The sequence below is a fragment of the Myiozetetes cayanensis genome, unplaced genomic scaffold (assembly GCF_022539395.1).
Source record: "Myiozetetes cayanensis isolate MyiCay16 unplaced genomic scaffold, myiCay2020 scf15, whole genome shotgun sequence".
Taxonomy (NCBI): Eukaryota; Metazoa; Chordata; class Aves; order Passeriformes; family Tyrannidae; genus Myiozetetes; species Myiozetetes cayanensis.
Window position 1 is genome coordinate 78860 of NW_026087159.1, and position 19420 is coordinate 98279.

A 19420-nucleotide genomic window follows, 5' to 3' on the forward strand; every position below is an offset into this window, starting at 1 on the left:
AGGTCATATCAATTAGTCACAGCAGGCTCGTGGAGACTGGAACTAATTTACAACACTCCGAGCGGGTCCCGCTTCTCCTCTGGATTTCCAGGCACATGTTGGGGCTTCCAGACAGAACCTGGGACTAAAAAGCCACCAGCAGCAGAAACTGAGCTTAACAATTCCAGTACTGACCCATTTTACAGCAAGAGAAGCAAAGCCCTGCCTGTGATAAAGTGAAACAGAGACTCCAGGATTATGTTTATCTAATCTTTGTTTAAAAAAAAGAAGTCTTAAAAAATGTAATTAAAAACCACTGAGTGCCTTTAACAGAAGTTTTTAAATGTTTTCCTATTCCTGACAGCTCATTTTGACAGAAATTGACAGTAATAAAGAATTATGAATCAGATAGCAGGGAAATTAAATTAAGCTGATTATTATCTTGTCAGATACACGTAGCAGTTGATACAGAATGTTCACTGCTTTAGACTTTCACACAAGGATCGCTTCATTCCGTAATAAATTCAGAATATCCTCAGCAATACACACAGGAAAACAGCTTTTAGGTTAGAAATATGCAATATGAAATATTTTTGTGGTCTGAAATCACCCTTATCCAGACAAGAGATGGTCCAAGTCCGGCTGCTCCTCACGGCGTCGGAAGACCTTGGGAAGCTTTTCCAAGAGCTGGGATCCTGCAGTGCAGTGGTGTCGTGTTTTGAACCGTGTAGCACAGCCCGAGATCCTTAATAAGGAGCAGCAAAGGGAAGCAAGAGCCGGCAAAAACTCCCTCCCTGCATCTTCTGCCGGGCTCAACCAGCCCAACCGGCACAGAAATGAGTTACAGATTGTTCGTGTCGGTCCTTTCCCTCCTGGAATGGTAATAGAGGGACCTGCTTCCGATACAAGCAAGGCCACTGACCCTTCCCAGGGCTTCAGTGGAAAAATATTGTTTGGAGAAAGAAAGTAGGGAGTGGAGTGCTGCTGTGAGCTCAAAATGGGCCCGATGAGAGGTGGAGGCTGAAAACTGCAATGAACTATAGAGAGATTTAAAATTATATAAACATATATATTATGCAAATATATATTTATACAATATCATTCAAATATATTAATATATAATAAATATAAATGTGAATATCTAGTGTCTGATTCATAATAAAATTATTCTACATTTCTATTACTACTCTATTTTATATAAAATATTATCTAAATATATTATCTGAATATTTAGAGTGTATATATATTTATATTATATATACACCATATAAATTATATATGATATATATCTAAATATATAAAATATCTAAATATATATTATCTAAAAATATAAACTAAATATATATCTAACTATATTATCTGAATATCTATTATCTAATTATATACGATCTAAATATATACGATCTAGATATATATGATCTAAATATATATGATCTACATTCATATTAAAATATAGATACTAGAAAATTGTCCCTTCCTTATGAAATTATAGTCAATACTTCATCAAATCAAAGCTCATCAAGCCTCCAATAAGAAAATTAATTTTACTAATAAAATATATTTCCGTCAGCACACAGTTGTTTACTTCTGCACAAACCAGAATTATCACAGGACAAAAGCAGAACGAGACAGTTCAAAAACGCACGGCTTGACTAAAAATGAAATTTAAAAGGAAGTTTAAAGCACAGAGTTACTCACTCTCACACTCCTAACGGATCTGGAAGACCCACATTAATGGCTACAGGCAGCATTTGAGGAGGGTTGAGTGACACGAATCAGCCCCTGCCAAGTGCTGTAAGGCTGGACCTGGGACAGCCCAGCAGTTTTTAGGCCGGGATTAAGGGCCCAACACAGGCACATCCTCCGGGAGTGGACACTGCCCAAAACAAAGGTCCCACAGGAGGCAGTTCCTTAAACCAGCCAGGTTCCTCAAGAATCCCAACCAGGAACTCCTGCAGGACCTGCGAGAGCAAAGCCTGAGGCTCCCTCTGCTGGTTCCCGAACAACAGTGGAAGGGAAACATTAAAATTTGAGAACTTTAGGTCTGGGAAGGACAAACCCAAACTCAAACCCACACCATCTCCTGCCGCTTTTCCACGTGACCCTTCATTCTGTATGTAAGCACAGAAAACCCTCTGAGATGTTTAAGCTCGAGGGATCACTCCATATCAGACTAAACATTTTAAAAAAAATCATTAAATTGTTAATAATTAGAGTTGATGTGGTTATACTTAATATTAATTACTCCCTAATTGTGCCAAATCTCTATCTCAGCAGTTCCCACTTTATTTTCTTCTTGTTTTTCTCCAGCAATATTTCGTTTTCTGGTTATCTTCTCAGAGGAATATCGTGGCATGTGCTTGTTTATCCCTGTAAGAGACCTGAAACAGCCACACACTCAAAATAAGTTGTCTGTACAATTTTATTTACCACCTGCAGTTACATTTACAAACTGTCCCATACAAGTAAAGCAGTTTTCAAAGTGAATTTCACCAGAGCTACAAAAGTTATTCTCTTCTCTATACACATCACCAGCTTCAGAATTTGTTTCTATGCACAACTGCTGATTATATTTAACAAAAAGTCGCTATTTTTTGGCTCTGAGGATCTCCACGAAGGCAACTGGGTCGTCTGATCCCATTGCAGTCATGAAATTAAAGTTCTTGTTCCGATTTTCCTTCCCTCTTCTTTCCTCTGAAGCTCTTCATGGCTTTGTTTTGGATTTCTAACAGAGACAAAACGTTACCACACACCAGCAGTAACAGAGGAAAAATGCTGAGCAAAACCATCCAGCAACATTTCAAGCAATGTTTCACTTTAGATGTTCCTGCTGGCCACATAAATACTGAAATATTAGCTGGGAATAAGTTCCATAAAAGCACATAAACTGATTTAACATGAAATGAACTCGTACAAACACAGACAATTTACAGGAGACAAAACAAGGTCGGAGTGAGGAGCCAGAGCTGCTCAGGGAAGAGAAATGTTTTGAGGAGCCTGAAAGGGAGGAAGGATGAAACTCAAATATTGCTCTAAGAGTAAATTTGTTTGAAGGATTTTCAAAAGACATGATAAAAATATACATATTTGAATATATAACTGTTAGAACTCGGTGAATGCAGCTCTCAGACACCACTTCCCCAGGAGAGGGCAGGAGATCTGTACGTAGGAGCTGCCAGGCCCCAAATCCTGGCTTGGCTGGAACACACTAAAATTCCTGGAGTGAAGCCAACAGGGCAAAAATTCCCTGTTTCAGACACCTATTTCTTCCCCAGGTCAGCCAAACCTGCCTGGCTCTTTGCATCACAGTCCCCCAGACTTAACCTTAATTAGAACGGACTTAATTAAGTCAGTCAAGCCTTTATATTTTAATTCCTCTAAAGGAACAACACTGGAAATCTATGGTTCACCAGCCTGGGATAAGATCAGAACTCCAAACCAGGCTGTGCATCACCAGTAAAATAATGAGTTTATTTAATATTTATCTTGCAGCAATCTCAGTCTCAGCTCTTTATTTTTAAATTCCTCCAAGGCTCAGAGGAACTCGGAAAACCAACCATGTGGGAGCTCAGTTCCAGAATGGCCCAAACCCAGCCTAAGAGCAGCATAATTTTTAACTTTAAAAAAAAAAAATTAACATAATTTTCAATTAAGCATCTTTAAAATAAGCCAGGCAAGGCAGCTGGAGCTGTCATACTGAACACTGAAACCCTCAGCACTTCAGGGACAGCTCCAACACACCACAAAGCTCAACCAACCACAAAGTAACTCTGGTGTGGGGTGATTCCACTGCAGGAAGTTTCTAACAATATCATGATATGAAGGAACTGAATGTATTAAAAAAAAAAAAAAGAAGTAAATCCAGCAAGGCAAAGGCACACACACAGTTACCTCAGCTGGGGGTAACCTGTTGCATAGATACACCATTTTCTGGTTACACTGTTCAGAAGAAAATGTAGTAAATAGTCCCTGTCCTAAAATGTTTTTGTTAATAATTTGAAGGGATTGTAGCAAAATTATGTGGTTTTTAAACATCTTCCAATTTCTCCTGTTTACAGGAGGAACACTCAAGGTGTTTACATTTATTTTCATTTACACAAGTGAAAAGATCACATTTTAAACTAGTTGTTTTAGTTCTGGCTGCCAGCGTGAGAGAGAATTCCACAACATTTTAGGTTGTTTTGTCTGTCTTATTTTCTTTATCTTATTTTCACAGTAGCCTTGATCACTTCAGTATGTAACACCCTGCTAAACCTTTGGAGTGAGTTGGGTAACACATTCCAACTAAAGTCTGAAACTGCTCTGAAATGTCTCATCATTTTTGCACGTTTTCACTGAAAAATCCTGCCTGAATAAAAAAGTGTTGGGTTTTTTTTTCCTCAAATATTTCCCCAACACTGGAAAACCCATGTGACCCTGAACACCAGGTGATTAAAAACCAATCCCAAGCCTGATGCTTCACACCTTCCCTCACCCCTACAAAGACAAAAACATAAAAATGAGCCCAATATATCAGGAAGATAATTTGAAGACACTGTTTATCACAACACATCACAAGTGGTCTCAGCTACAAATTTCTACAACCATTTTTTACTTTACAACTGCAGCAAGAGTTTGAAGCTCCTGAGAGCAGCCAGACTCTCCTTCTGTGCAGAAATAGAAATTGCTAAAATGGAGCTCCTCCATACAACTGGAATATTACAAATCATGGTATTTTATCTGCAGAGAGCAACAGACAAAGAGTCAAAAAATATATTTAAGTCCTTCTGTGTTCAAGTGATGCCACCACAAGTCCCCAGTTTATGAAACCAGCTTTTGGTAACTTTTTTTTGAATGGAACTATTAATTTTAGCACAATTACCTCACCTTTAAAAAACCTCAAAGTCCACTTATTTGTTTCAACAAGTGCATTTTCCACGAAATCCATGCTGTCCACCCCTGCGTGTTCCAGGAGCTTGGCTCTGTCGGAAAATTATCTGAACTGAACCATCAGTTCTCCAGCTGTAAACAGTTCCCTTAATTTTAAAAAATCACCTCTTAATTTAAAATATATCTCAATGACACTCTACTTGGCTTTTGAACTAGAATGTACCAACATCAGTGGCTGAATTGGAACATCGACTTGAATTTGTGAAAAAAAGCTCGCAAAAAATAGATCAACTTCCAAATGTACAGGAAAGGACATTAGAGCTGATATTTTTGGGTCACTCAATGTATTTTAGAAAGAGTAGCAAGCGAAGAGTGAAGTACCCTATATTACAGATATTCAAACACTAAGCCAGACTGTTGACACCTCCAGTGTAGTGCAGGGTTAGTTCCAGAAGGGAAGTTTGGAAGCAGGAACAAAGAACTGCAGCTTTGTTGAACTACACTTGATCCCGTAGGCGGGCGAGTCTCTGTGACAGCTCATCCTGCAGGACCATCAAACACAAAGAAAGCAGCCATCAGCAACATCAAAAACCAATCTCTGCCACCTCACGTCCAGCTGATATAAAATTCTTTCACGTTTTAACAAGATTTGCTGAAGGATGGCTGTGAGGGAGGAGTTACAGGCCACAGAACTATGAAAGAACGAGGCAAAAATACACCTGGACTTTCGTCACTGAGGAGACAAATATATCATTAAAATTATTTTGATAGCAAGGCTGTTGTAACTACTGTTTTTTGGGATAGCTGAAATAGAAATAGCATTCAGTAACAGTGCCTTGGCAGAGTGAAGCATTAATTCTCACAGCACTTCTCTAGAAAACACTGATCTCAGGCAAATCTGACATTTACCTGTTCTGCTGAGGCAACGCTTGTACCAACAGATTCTGTCTGTCCTTGAGGTAGTTCCATGTTCAGATCAAGACTAAGAGGAAAAACAGAACAAAAACCAAGTCAGGTATAGGTGGATAAAAGGGAAGAATAACTGACAAGCAGAGGAGGAAAACACTGGGGAATTCTGAGACAGCACCCCATGAACGCTGTACTCCAGCTCCTTAGACAAGCTGGTGAGTAATTTTGACTCACTACCAAGTCATACATGTCCAGAGGTGAAAGGAAAATGGTGTTTTAACTATGCTTCCAAGAGACAGACATAAAAAACAAGGGTAGCTGACCTTAAAGAAAACCAGGAAGGTTTGTGGGAACCAAGATTTAGTCAAGAAATTGTCACTCAAAATTTTACCTACCCCGCTTCATCTGCCATTTCCTGCAGCAGCATGTCCACCTGGTTCTGAGGGAAAACAAAAGGGATTGTTGCATTTGGAGTTTCTGACAACTGTTAAATCTTCTGAGAACAGGAATTATTTGAACAAAACTGATTTAAAGGGAAATTCCTTTTGCAGAGCAGTTTTGTGCTTGACCACCAGAAGGTATGAACCCAAAAATAAGGAGTAGAGGTGACATTAATTGAACTCTGGCTTGGGAAATGATGCTTCTAAAGAATTCAACTTCTCTGCAAAAAATCCCAAACATATGCCTGAGTGTTTCAAGTGCTGATTATGAGCTACTGTTTTGCACAACATGGAAAAAAGCCCATCTCCAATAGATTTGGTTTATAGGATCTGGGTTTAGGTTTATTTTATTTATCTCCAGTAAATTTATCTGACAAATGTTCTATTACAAAAGCACGTTTAGGTCCTTGTGGAACAGCACAAAGGGACAGTTGCTGGGAATTCTTAATAAGCATTGTTTAAAGATTTCTTTTAGTGAACACATGTCCATAAACTGGAAGTAGGTAATTACCAACCTCTCATTGCATATACCACTACTAATTTGGTGGTGACTCATGTAATTTTGTTAATATCAGTGAGTTAGAACTCACAGCATATTCTGCTTTGGCAATGCTGCAGTATTCTTTGGTGCAGAAGTTCATTAAGAACTCATGAAAATGCTGCTTATTCAGTAGGAAGGTTAAATTTTTCAAGATATAATATAAAATAAAGCCTGCAAAAACAGGCTAAAATACATCTTTGTGATCCTCTGCACTTGTAGCGACAATTTGAAACAGTCTCTTCATCACAAAGGAACACAAAGCAAAAAGGCTGCAGTGGCTTTCAGCAGGCAGAAAGAAGAGGATCAGACATTTCCATCCAGTTTAGACACGTAATTTCAGGTCACCTTGTTAAAGATATTTGACTATTCTTACCTGTGGTGTTGTTAACGTCGTAGTGTTGCTCATTGTGTCTTCCATCTGTTGTGTCTGAACATCCAGTGTTTCAAACTGATGCTCAAATTTGTCCATTAGTGCAGAGATCTATAAAAAAATATGAATCACATCAATAAGCTGCAGATAACAGAAGAAATATATCTCAACAAAAACAGAATTACACAACAAGGACAGGCAGCCTCTGGAGATCAAAAGCTTGCCCTCCCTTCCCTCCCAGGCTCACTGTGAAAACTTTTCTCTTGATGGAATTTTCCCTTTTTAAAACTTCGTGTCCATTGTTCTTTCTGCTTTGGATGTGCAGCTCTATTTACCTTTTCCAAGTTCATGCTCTTCAGTGTGGCATCCATGGACTTCACCACCCCTGCCATCGACTTTGTCACCTGAAATAAGGGCAGGGAAATTATTACAAAGAAAAATGAGAAGTTTGGGAAGAAATCCTACCCTGTGAGGGTGGGGAGGTCCTGGCACAGGTTGCCCAGAGAAGCTGGGGCTGCCCCATCCCTGGAAGTGTCCAAGGCCAGGTTGGACGAGGCTTGGAGCAACCTGGGCTAGTGGAAGGTGTCCCTGCTCGTGGCAGGGGGTGGGACTGGATGGGTTTTAAGGTCCCTTCCAACCCAAACCATTCTGGGGTTCCATGATTTCTTACCCAGCTCTCTTATCCACAGAGCTTTGGCAATACCAAATAGCAGGAATAGCTCCTGCCATTTCAAACTCTATACATTAACCACTTGAAATACACATCCTAAGGCAAAATCCACTAAAAACTGAGGTTTACATGCCATTAATTTTGGTGGACTTGAGACCTGTGAGTGCTAAGGGATACACTTGGTACATAGGTCACGTGGCACAATAAACTCTCAACACAGCAGTTTGCCCTAAACAAATATCTGTGTTAAGAAGGATCTCTGGAATCCCAAGCCCGACGCCACGACTTGATGTGCTGGGAAGGGAGAAACGTCTCAGCAAAACAACCTTCATCCAGAGAGCAGCTGCCAGAGAAATCCCAGTACCTGCTTTACTACTGGCCACACCTAAACCAAAACTGACAGTGCCCAGCTGGTTCTGGCCAGAGCCTGAAGCAGCTGAGGGGTGTCCCTGCGGGGAGGGCTGTACCTTGCCCATGGTGACAGCCGTCTGCACCCGGGCGGCCACGGCGTCCACGCGGGCGCTCATGCGCAGGAAGTTGATGGCCTGGTTCTTCTGGCGGATGGCGTTCTCCGCGTGGATCCGAGCCACCTCCATGTTCCCCTTCTGGATGGCCTGGGAAACGAGGAAAAGAGTGGGGGGAAAAAAAGAGAGCATTTTAGCCTTCCTTCCTCTTGCAAATACGGTTTCTGAGTAGCCTGTTCTGGTTTTGAAATAAAAGCGTTGATTTGTCACTATGTTGGTTTTTTTCCTATTAAAAGAGAAAATAAACCTTTCCCTCCTCCCCCAGACATTTTCAAGATGTGAATCCCTAATTTCTTTATCTAGAATGGTCATCAAACAGAGGGGTTTACAGAGCTACAGGAACATAACTTTCTATTCCTCAGACCCTTTTCAGTCTCAAGACCCAAACACACCAACTGTACACTCAAGATACAACCACACCAACTGTATCTCATGGACAAAAACAGAGTTCAATAAATTTCTTCTCTCTTCACTACCTCAGTGACTCAAAAGCTATTCTGAAGTTCCTCTCCATAAGCCCTTTTAATACAAGCTGAGGAACATGAAGTATTTTTAACTTTGAGAACAACAGTCTCTAACAAAATGCATACGAGACAACCCTCTTGGGATGCAAATTCCACAAGCTGTCCAGGAGGATACACAAGAATTTATCCTCATGTTTATTAATAAGCATGGGAAGATTTACAGTCATTACTTTAAATTCCAGACATTGACCACTTTATTATTAGCATGCACACCAGGGAAATGATAAAACAGATCTAAAAAGCTTGTTTCACACTTACCTTCTTAATTTTGGCTTTCTCAGCCTTTTCTTCTTTGTCACATTTTTTGGAGTTCCTGTTGAGCTCCTTTGCAGCAAACTTCAAATTAAACAGGTGTTCTGCAGTGCAAGTTAAGGCTCAAGAACATGATTGATTCTTCAGCTGTAGTATTTTCTCTCCTGTTTGAAGTGCTACCAAACCCTGCATATGCTGTGCTTCCCCATTAGTGATATTAAAACTTGGAAAATGTTATTTAAGCCCTTGAAATCTGCAGGACAAGGAGATCTACCAAGCTGCTTTACAGTGCCACTTAAATACCTTGATCCAAAATGTACAGCCATAAAAAAAGTTCAGAACCCAAAGTGGCTCCATTTAACAGCAGAGACCTCCTTCAGACTGATAAATACAACCAGTCAAACATCCTCTAAGAACTGAGAGTTCTTCTCTGCCGTTTACTTTCACTCACACACCCAGATCCTGTGACTCTCAGTGAAATGATGTGGTTTAGTGGCCGACCTGGAACGTCCCTATCCAAAAAACAAACCAAAACAAACAAACAAAGAAAAACAAAAAACCCACACCAAAGTCACTGAGGAACAGGACAAATGAACAGTTTAACAGCAAAGTAGCTCAGCTGGCCATGCCCAGGCACAGCCCAGCAGGCAGAGCTGCCCCTCCCAGCCACAGGAGGATCCCAGATTTAAATTGCTCATCCAGTTCCTTCCCAGCCCTGGGTCATGTGAACAGTCCTGGACTCCCTGACAACTCCATCATCTGACTTTTGGGCAGAGAATACTTAAGGCAGGAACAGAAACTTCTTAAAAAGAAAAGTCTGAGTCCTGCTTAAGCTGAGAGTTCTAAGGAAACAGTTAAGCCTTCAACATGACTTAGAATGACTGCATTAAATGTCACTGACAGAGCATAAAGTGTGTGCTGTAGATATAACAATTAAAAAACATTCTCTTAAAATACTGTCGATGAAAACTTCCAAATAATACTAGCCTTTCTCAAACAAAATGGAAGTAAAAAGCTTTGTAGGCTTCTTTGCTGCCACCTTTGCTACCCCAGGAGGAAGATGCAGCAGGTACTAAGATACTTAACAGTTAAGTGGAAGCACAGAAGCTGAAACATTACAAGTACTTGAGGCTTCTTCAATATTTCAAGTATATAAATTATTCCAGAGCTGTTCATTGCCTGTAGACATGAGGAATGTCTTTGATATCCTATAAACAATCAGGTAACAGATGATTTTGCATTTAGATTATCTATTAAGGTAGGTACCATAAAACTGCTACTTGTATTTATATTTGCTTTAAAACCCAGGTCACCTGAGCCACAGACCAGGTAATTACCAAGCAGGAAAGCACTTCTAGGTTGTTCACTCTGGTCAGAGACCAGAACCACCAGGCAAAACATGACATCACACTGATATAGCACTTCAGAGCAGCTTATTTTGAAGTAACTTCCTCAGTTACTCACTTGGGGCATTCAAACATCTCACCTGCCACCTCCTCAGCTCTCCCATTCCTGAGCAGCACATTCCTGCTCCTCCCTTGAAGTGTCTTTCTCAACGTGCCATAACCCAAGTGAAACACAACCTCCAGCAGGGTTTGTGACTCACAGTCACCTGCTCCAGCCTTCCCTCAGTCCCCACAGGACAACTGGCAACTCCAGCACTGCCTGCACATTCCACCCACACCAAGACCTCTGGGATCCACACAGAGACCCCTGTGATCTTTAAGGGGTTTCTGTCTCCCTGTCCATTAAGATGGTTCTGTACATCAAGGAAGTTTAAATCAGCCCACACAGTGTTTTCTCTGGGTGTAAACTCTTCCCAAGAGCAGGAAGCACAGCCAGGAGTGTCCACGGAGGCTGTAGCGGGGGACAGCCCTGTTGACACCACCCCAGTCTATACACACGTCTGGTGTCCCCGCTGCCCAATTTGTACTGTTTATATATAATTTATTATTATTATTATTTCCCACCACAGCCCTGGGAGCAGCAGCACGGCCTGCCCCTCCTCTGCGGAGCAGCTCAGGCCGTCTGGCCATGCCTTGGGAAGAGACACCGAACCTCCCACTCACTTCCTCGGCCCTCCAGGGCAGTCAAACCACAGGATCACAGGATGGCTGGGGCTGGAAGAGGCCTCTGGAGATCATCCAGTCCAAGCCCCCTGCCCAGGCAGGGTCACCTGGCACAGCTGGGTTTGGAATGTCGCCAGAGAGAGGGAGACTCCACACCCGCCCTGGGCAGCTCTGCCACCCTCGACATAAAGAAGCCCTTCCTCATCTTGAGGTGTTTTAGTTGTGTTTTCGTTTCTGGCCATTGCTCCCCGTCCTGTCGCTGGGCAGCACCGAACAGAGCCTGGCACCGTCCTCTGACACCGCTGGGAAACATCTGGATGGACTGATGAGACCCCTCTCAGCCGGCTCTTCCCCGGGGGAGAATTCAGAGAGCTCAGCTCCTGCCAGTGTCACACCCAGCCCTCCTCCTCCTCCTCCTCCTCATGCCCCTCGGACCCCGCGACCACCGACCTGAGGGGCTGCAATCGCCTCCTCCTTCCCCGGGGGCTCCTCCCGGGCAGGGAGGCCTCTCTCGCCGCGTCCCCCCGCGCCGTTCCCGTTCCCGTCCCCAGCCCCGGCCCGGCCCGCGGTGCCCCCGAGGATACTCTCCATGTTGGACATGCTGGCGGGGCGGAGCGGGACCGAACCGGGCTGGGGCAGCGCTGGGCCCGGGGCGGCGGCGGCTCCTGGGGCGGCTCCGGTTCCGGGCCCGTGACGCGCCGGGCGGGACAGGACGGGGCGGGCCCGGGGCGGGGCTGCGCCTGCGGCCTCGGGGGGGATCGCTCCATTCCTCCCCTGCCCCGCGCAGGAAACCTTCGTCTGTCTCAGGGTGCTCCGAGCCCCGTCCAGCCTGGCCTTGGACACTTCCAGGGATGGGGCAGCCACAGCTTCTCTGGGCAACCTGTGCCAGGGCCTGCCCACCCTCACAGGGAAGGATTCCTTCCCAGTATCCCGTGTAACCCTGCCCTCTGGCAGTGGGAAGCCATTCCCCCTTGTCCCTCTCCAGCTCTCCTGGAGCCCCTTTAGGCACTAGAAAGGGCTCTCAGGTGTCTCTGGAGCCTTTTCTTCTCCCAGCTCTCCCAGCCTGGCTCCAGAGCAGAGGGGCTGCAGCCCTTGGAGCAGCTCCGTGGCCTCCTCTGGACTCATCTACAGCATCTCCGTGTCCTTCTGCTGTTGTTCCCCAGGGCTGCAGGCAGCTCTGCCGGTGGGGTCTGACCTGCGGGGGCAGAGGGGCAGAATCTCCCCCTATCCTGCTGCCAGGCTGGGGATGAGCCCAGGGCACATGGGGGTTCTGGGCTGGGGCATCTCCAGCCTCTCACACACCATAATAAATACATAATGATATTTTCAGCACCTCATCAACCCTGCCAAGGTAGTGATGTATCTCTCTCAGCTGCTAGTTCCTCACAGGGAAGCTGCCTGTAGGAATTGTGGACAGGGTAATAACACAGGAGCGCACATAGCAAATAAATGCACGCTGCAGTAAGTGTGGCACAAGACTCTTGAGCCAAGCCAGTAACTTAATTATTCTTGCCTGTGTCTCAGGAGCCTGAATTCATGATGCTGAGGATCTCTGCTGAATCCCGGCTATAAAAGCTTTGAAACCCAACTGGTGACACCTCGGCGGTGACACACTCTGTGCGTGCAGTGGGAGAGGTCTGCAGGAAGGACCTTTTTTCCGAGGAGATGAGAAAAGATGAGATTTTCTGGACCTGATAATTCTCAGTATCACTGGTTCACAGAAGAAATGTTATTGTCTGTGGTTTTAAACAAAAGCTGTGGAGAGCTGTAGCAGATATTTCATGTATTTAATAGAGTCTGCTTCTGCTCGAACAGCCCTCCTGCATTCAGCCTCCTGGACACTTGCACAGTAATTCTCATGAGTAATAGTTCCTTAAATGAATAAGGTTTCCCAGGGTCAGAAACAGACACTAGATCATTGAATATCCACCTTTTTTTTACCTCTAATATTCCTGGAACTCTTTCATTAGGCCATGCTTTGGAGGTGGCAGTGATATTAGGTAGGAAGTATTGGAGTGATCATCTACTCTGAAAAATAATTATTTGTTTCAGTGCTGTCAAGGAGAAGTGAACCTGACCTAATTATCCACAACAATGTTAGAGAACAAAGCAGAAAAACCTGCTCAGAAGCAGGAGCATGTAATGTTTTACCCCAATTAAACCTGGAAAAGCATCAGCCAGGTTCACACTGGTGATACAGGAGGGAGAAAACTGGGCTGCAGCTGCTTAGGACATCAGCTCACAAATTCCAGCTGAAATCCCTCTTTCCTTTTGACTGCTGGGGAAATATCCTGGTGGTGCACCTTAAAAAACTACCTGAGCTAAACAAGAAATACACTTTATTGTTTGTTGGGTTCTTTTTCCTTGACAGGCATCACTGAATTTTCATGATTAAAAAAAAAAAGGAAAACGCAAAGAAATTTGGAAGGAACACATTACCAAGTAATTATCTTCAGCAACCTAAATTAAATATATTATCTGCTGTGGGTGCAGGTGTAGAGATACACCAAGATGTTGGCAAAGATTGCAATGAAACTCATGTAATTTCATAATTTAGAAATACTTTCATTACAATAACATCCTGAAAATACATTAGAACACAGAAATTGCATATTCTCTGCATCTTCCATTTGTAACTTGCTGTTTCCTGGAGGAGGGAATGAATATTGCAGAGCAAATTATATCAAAAAGAGATTTTTTTTTAAATGCTGCTCTTGCAGCGTGGGGGACTCTGCGAGTCACCCTGCAGTGCCACTGCCAGGGGATAATCCTGGTCTCATTCCACCTGGACAAGGGGCTTGGCATGGAGAAGGTTGAACCTGGCAGAGGTGTGGGAGGGGACTGGCCCTGCTTGGACACATTTTCCCCCAGCAGGAACGTCGTGTCTGTAACATTCCAAACCAACATTCCCGTGTCCTTGGGTTTCTCCAGCTCAGCCCCATCCCAGTCCCTCCTGAGCTGTGTTTTGGGGGCAGAGTGAGGCAGCACTCCCAGCAACTCAGTGCTAAGACCCTCTTGCCTCACGCAGGAGAAAGGGACAGGGATAAATGGCATTTGAGTCACTGTTCTTTGGCCTCTGAGTGATCAACATTTGGAAGTGAATAAACCTGTTGACTAATCCCTGAACTCTCAGTACAGACCTTCTGCCTCTAAAATGAGAAGGGCTTTGCTGTATCCCGAGTTCTGAAAGATGAAGATGCAGTTGTTGGCTTTTTCCAGCCAATAAAATTGTAAATAAATTGCTTTACCTTCTCTCAAACAATCGTAGATGTCCAGTGCTGGGCTGCTTATGTCTCATTAGGCTGAAATCACCTTTCACAGCCACACTTTTCTTCCTGCTTTTTGTACTTCAGTTCTTGATAAATCCGTTTTAGAAGCCTCAGCCATTTTGTACTAACTCTCAGTTCTCAAACCTCTCCCAAAAGCAGTAATTTCAAACCTGTCTCCTGCTTCCTCCTCTCACCTTCCCTCCTACACAATCTCCATCTCATCTTGGATGCAGAAAATATTTATTTTTCCTTAAATTTTATTGAGCTGTGGGTTATATGTTGCTCCTGTCGTAGCACTTTGGAGAAATAAAACTGATAAACTGAGCTGCACAAGGGGATGAGCTGAGAAAGAATTGAACTGAAAATATGAAAAAATCAGAATTATTAAATAAAAGTGCTGAAAACTCAGCAGAATTCAATTTCCAGGCACGATGGAGGTGTATGGATTTGCCAGTTTAATGTGAATACTTACAGGTGGTGATGGCTTTTAGGGCAGGAAGGAGGTGATGAGGCTGAAAATACTCATTACATAAAATTCTCTCTCTGTGTCTGTGGTGTTTCAGCTCAGTTTTTTTTTTTTCTTTTTCTTCCTCCATCATGCTCTTTTCTCTCTCCTTTTCCCTTTTCTGTGTGTTTTCCCAGGTATTGATCAGCACAGGAGTTGTCACAGGTTGGTTGATTTTAATGAGCTCTTCAGTGATGCCTTTCAGCCAAACCTACAGAAATATTCATCATGTTTTGTAAGAGGGTACAAAGATACATTTTATTTTCACAATACCTTAGATCCCATATTGCACAAACCTCCCAAACATTGTCTATATAATGGCATTTTTGCAATGCATTCAACCCCAAATATGACTTTGCCACGGGGTATAAAGTACACAGCTGGATTTTTATTCTCCTGATGATCAAATACTTTAATTTTGACATCATAGCAATAATTTTACTCTACTCAGTGAAATTCTTCCTGTCTGAAATGGTTCCAAGCCCAGGCCAAATGGGCTCGTGTGCCTCGGCTTGTGAGCGGTGACACCAGGAGAGCATCGTGGGGAGGATCAATTTTAATCACAATAATTGATCTGTTCCCTTAGTCATTCCTGGTGTCAGTCATGTGTGTTGTGCAGAAGACAGCAAATGTTAAATTCAGGGGGCAGAACATTGGAACAAGTAAACCCAGGTGAGATACAGCACTGCTGAGAGCTCTGATGCTGGGGGAACACTTGTAATTAAAACAAAGTTTTCTTAGTGCACTCCAAGTAAAAGCAAGACAAGGATTTGAGTCACATTGTCCTTAAAGTCTACATGTAGCAAAAAAGGAAATTAGAGTGATGAAGAGCTTAGGGGATATGGGATCTTGGCTACATCTGTGAAGCAGAAGCAGTTGGGAGGCAGGAGGATGTTCATCCGTGGGATGAGCCAGGCAGCTTGTCCTCCTCCCTGGTTTTGGATGTAGGAACTCTGGCACCAAAACGTGCACTTGTTGCCCACTGCCTGCTTTGCTCTTCTAATTGCAGCAAGATTCATTCCAGCAGGAGGGCCCTGAAACTCAGCATTACTGAGGGCTCAGAAGTGCTGGTGACACACCAGATTCCACTGCAAAGGGAACTGCAGAGTCCAGTTCAAAGAGGGAACGACAGATTAGCCCTGGCTCAGTGTGGAGACGTCACAAAATCTGTGTCTGCCCACTGTCTGTACTGGGTAAACAGAGGCATTCTGGCTATAAGGGGTCAGGGACCTGTGGGTGTAAGAAGACTGTTAATCCCAGCAGGTTTTTGTACATTGTGTGATTATATCCCAAAATGAGCATTTCCATGATTCCATGAATCACTGTGAGTGTGAGGCAACAGCAGGAGACAACAAGGTTGCCTGTGATGATGATTTAATCACAGAACCATAAAATGGTTTGGGTTGGAAGGGACCTTAAAGCCAATCCAGTTCCACCCCCTGCCATGGGCAGGGACACCTTCCCCTAGCCCAGGCTGCTCCAAACCCTGTCCAACCTGGCCTTGGACACTTCCAGGGATCCAAGGGCAGCCACAGCTACTCTGGGCCACTGAGTGTTGCTTCATCCAGAACTAAAATGCTGGTTGTTCTTTCACAGAGACAATTCAGTAATATTTTCACTTAAAAGATGCTACTGAAAGTGGACAAAACTAAGAGTTTCTGTTCCACAGAAAATTAACCAAAAATTGTTCTCATTTAGAGTGCACACCAGAAATTAAATTTTCCATGGAAAGGAGAGTCCAATAGTTAATGTTTTAGAAATAGCTCATTTTATGACTTTTTTTTTTAGTTTTTAATATTTTTTTCCCCAAAAAAACTCCTCTTAGTCATATTTCATGCTCTTTAAACATCATTGCCTTTAAAACCTTCTGGCTCTGCTTTGAAATGTCACTCTCTCCTTCAGAGTTTCTGTGGAAAGAAAAGTTCTTGCACTGTGGGCATTATTTATCTGAAATAGCAGTGGGATTTCTGTCTCTTCGTGGAACAATGAAGGAAAGCAGGACTGTAAAGCCTCTGTCCCTGGATGAAGTGTTGAGGAATTCAGAGTGAACCTGCCAGGATTTCAAAGGCAGCAGCCAGAGGGGATGAAAGAAATGGTTCAATAAAACCATTTAACTCTCCAATACCCTGTCAATGAGCTGATTCTGCACCTCTGAGCTCCCCCACATCGTGCCATTTCAGGAGAATTGGTGAAAATCTAAAGTTGGGTCTTTTCAAAAATAGTAGAGTGAACACCAAAGGGCTCCACATCACTGGGCTGATTTATTTTTAATAATAAATTTTCCCCTGCTCTATTACCATGGATTTCCTGAATAAGCTTCATTTCCAGCTTACCTCTGCCAGTAGCAGTGACACAACCTTCTACTGAGCTGTACTGGTTGTGTTCTGGAATGGGATGGGATGGGGGTGGTCAATTTAAAACAGGGACGTTGCATTTCACTCAAATCAAAACCAGATTGAAGTAAACAGGCTGCTAGTTCTGACAAAGATTTGAAAGTTGGGGGGTTTTTTGTAGTCCCTTGAATGCTTCATTTCTGTTCTTAAATAGATTAATATTTAGACTTTGAAAATACACTGCCAACCACTGAGCAAATGAGAAGTCTGGGACAGATTTAAGGCAAAAATTAAACTTAATGTGACAGAAAAGTGATTTTTCTTCTGAAAAGAAAAAGACTGGTGGAGAGAGGCAGTTAAAAGAACCTGCATGGAAATTAAAAATACAAAATTATTTGGGTTTTTTTTTAATAATCTCTTTTCAATAATAAATCAATACAATACCCAGGGATGGCTCTACCACTTGTTAAGGTTGTGTGGCTGTAGTTAAATTCAGCCCATGCCTTGGAGGAAGGCAAGGACCTCCAAAGGCTGATGGAGACTGCAGGACACAAAAGCTTTTTTATGGAACAGCAATTTTTTTAAAATTAAACCAGGATTTTTATGTTCTTGCTTTATATTTTTGCATTTAATTTCGGGGCACTTCTGGGAAATAGTCCTATGCAATATTATCAGGGTTTTTTTTTTTTCCCAGCTGAAATCATGTGAGGCCTAGCAGAGCCTCCCCTTCTCCTCTTCCAGCTTCTCCAGCCGTAGGACACAGCAGCTGCATCCTTAGTGCTCCTTGCTGTGCATTTTAGATCTCAGCAGGAACTGCCAAACTTGTCTGGGATTTAGGGCTGAGCTGGCAGTTTCCTTGTGCCACGAGGAGTCCCAGCACAGCTGGCACGGACAGCTCGGAGGTTGGGCTGGTGGGACAGGGAGGCACCGGAGCCTCCGTGACTGCTCCCTGCTCCAGGATTCAGGGTTCTGTGCTCTGCTGAGTATTTGAAATGTGTTTTCTCCATGATGAGCAAAACAATCTTTCCTCCCTGTAGAGGTGTTTACTGGAGTGGTTTATTCTCTAAAGGGATCGCTCCTGCTCTGCATTTGTCATTCTTTTTGATTGCTGCAATATTGCACAGCACAGTAAATAATAATACCAGGCTCCACTCCAGCTCTTTTCATACAGAGCACATGAATCCTACTCCAGAGCCTTGCTGCTTCCCTGATAAAAATACCATCAGATCTGATCTCAGCCTCTTCCACTTTGCAAATGTGGAAACTCCTCCTGTTCTGTTCTGTGCCCTGGTGACTCACACTGCTGCCGTCACACACGGAGCAGAGCCGAGCTCTGAGGTCAGTGTGTGCAGCCCAGCAGAGCTCTGAGGTCAGTGTGTGCAGCCCAGCCCACCCTCAGGTCTGTCCCCTCCTGATCTGTCACAGCACAGACACCCTGGCACCAGTGCCACTGTCACCCTCTGCTCTGGGGCTGGGACACAGGATGAGCCCCCAACTTCTGTCCCACTCCAGTGCTGCTGGTGAGGAAAAGCCATCTCAACTCTTTTCCTCCTTTCCTTACAAAGTTATCACATGTATTACTCAGGCAGCAGCAGATCTTGCTCCAAGTCATCTTCTAAATTAGCAAATTCTTCCTTCCTTACCATTCACCCTCCCTAATTTCTTGATGTGCCTTCCTATGCTCCTTGCCAGCTCTTACTGCTGCCTCTTTCAGGGCTGTGTCCTGTTCTCCTCCTCTGTCCTCCCATAAAGAGAAAAGTTTAAGAGGCTGCTCATCTCCAGAGTCACAGAATCACAGGATGGTTTGGGTTGGAAGGGACCTAAAAAACCACCCAGTTGAACACCCCTGACATGGGCAGGGACACCTTCCACTAGACCAGGTTTCTCCAAGCCTCATCCAGCCTGATCTTTCTTCACAAATCATCATCCTTGAGGTATTTTTACAGGACCTTTAGTCCCACTCCTAATCCTTGTGCCAGAGGACAGCCAAAGGTTGGCACGCTATGACAGCCTGCAGTGCTCAAGGATCTGTTTTGTTGCAGGAGAAATCTGTCAGTGGATAATGTGAATTTACAGGCAGTTGGTGCTGTTAAAACAGCACCAACAACTGCAACAAATCTACAGCAAGGTGTGCACCCAGGTGTGACCTCAGCTGGGGACGCTGCT

General features: G+C 43.6%; 1 protein-coding gene across 1 annotated transcript; it reads right to left on the bottom strand.

Annotated features, from left to right (window-relative positions):
- Positions 1-2383: 2383 nt before the first annotated feature.
- CHMP1B (charged multivesicular body protein 1B) lies at positions 2384-11860 on the bottom strand. Its single transcript, XM_050310519.1, has 8 exons — positions 11732-11860; positions 9085-9182; positions 8246-8392; positions 7444-7512; positions 7112-7219; positions 6153-6196; positions 5758-5830; positions 2384-5390 (listed from the first exon to the last, which is right to left on the bottom strand). The coding sequence occupies exons 1-8, from the start codon at positions 11745-11747 to the stop codon at positions 5346-5348; spliced, it is 600 nt and encodes a 199-aa protein (XP_050166476.1). The 5' UTR covers positions 11748-11860; the 3' UTR covers positions 2384-5345.
- Positions 11861-19420: the final 7560 nt, after the last annotated feature.

Coding starts and splice junctions, on each gene's coding strand:
- CHMP1B (XM_050310519.1), bottom strand. Junction 7,513..8,245: donor CGGCTGTCACCATGGGCAAG/GTACAGCCCTCC, acceptor CCCTTATTTCAG/GTGACAAAGTCGATGGCAGG. Junction 5,831..6,152: donor GAAATGGCAGATGAAGCGGG/GTAGGTAAAATT, acceptor TTTTCCTCTTAG/TCTTGATCTGAACATGGAAC.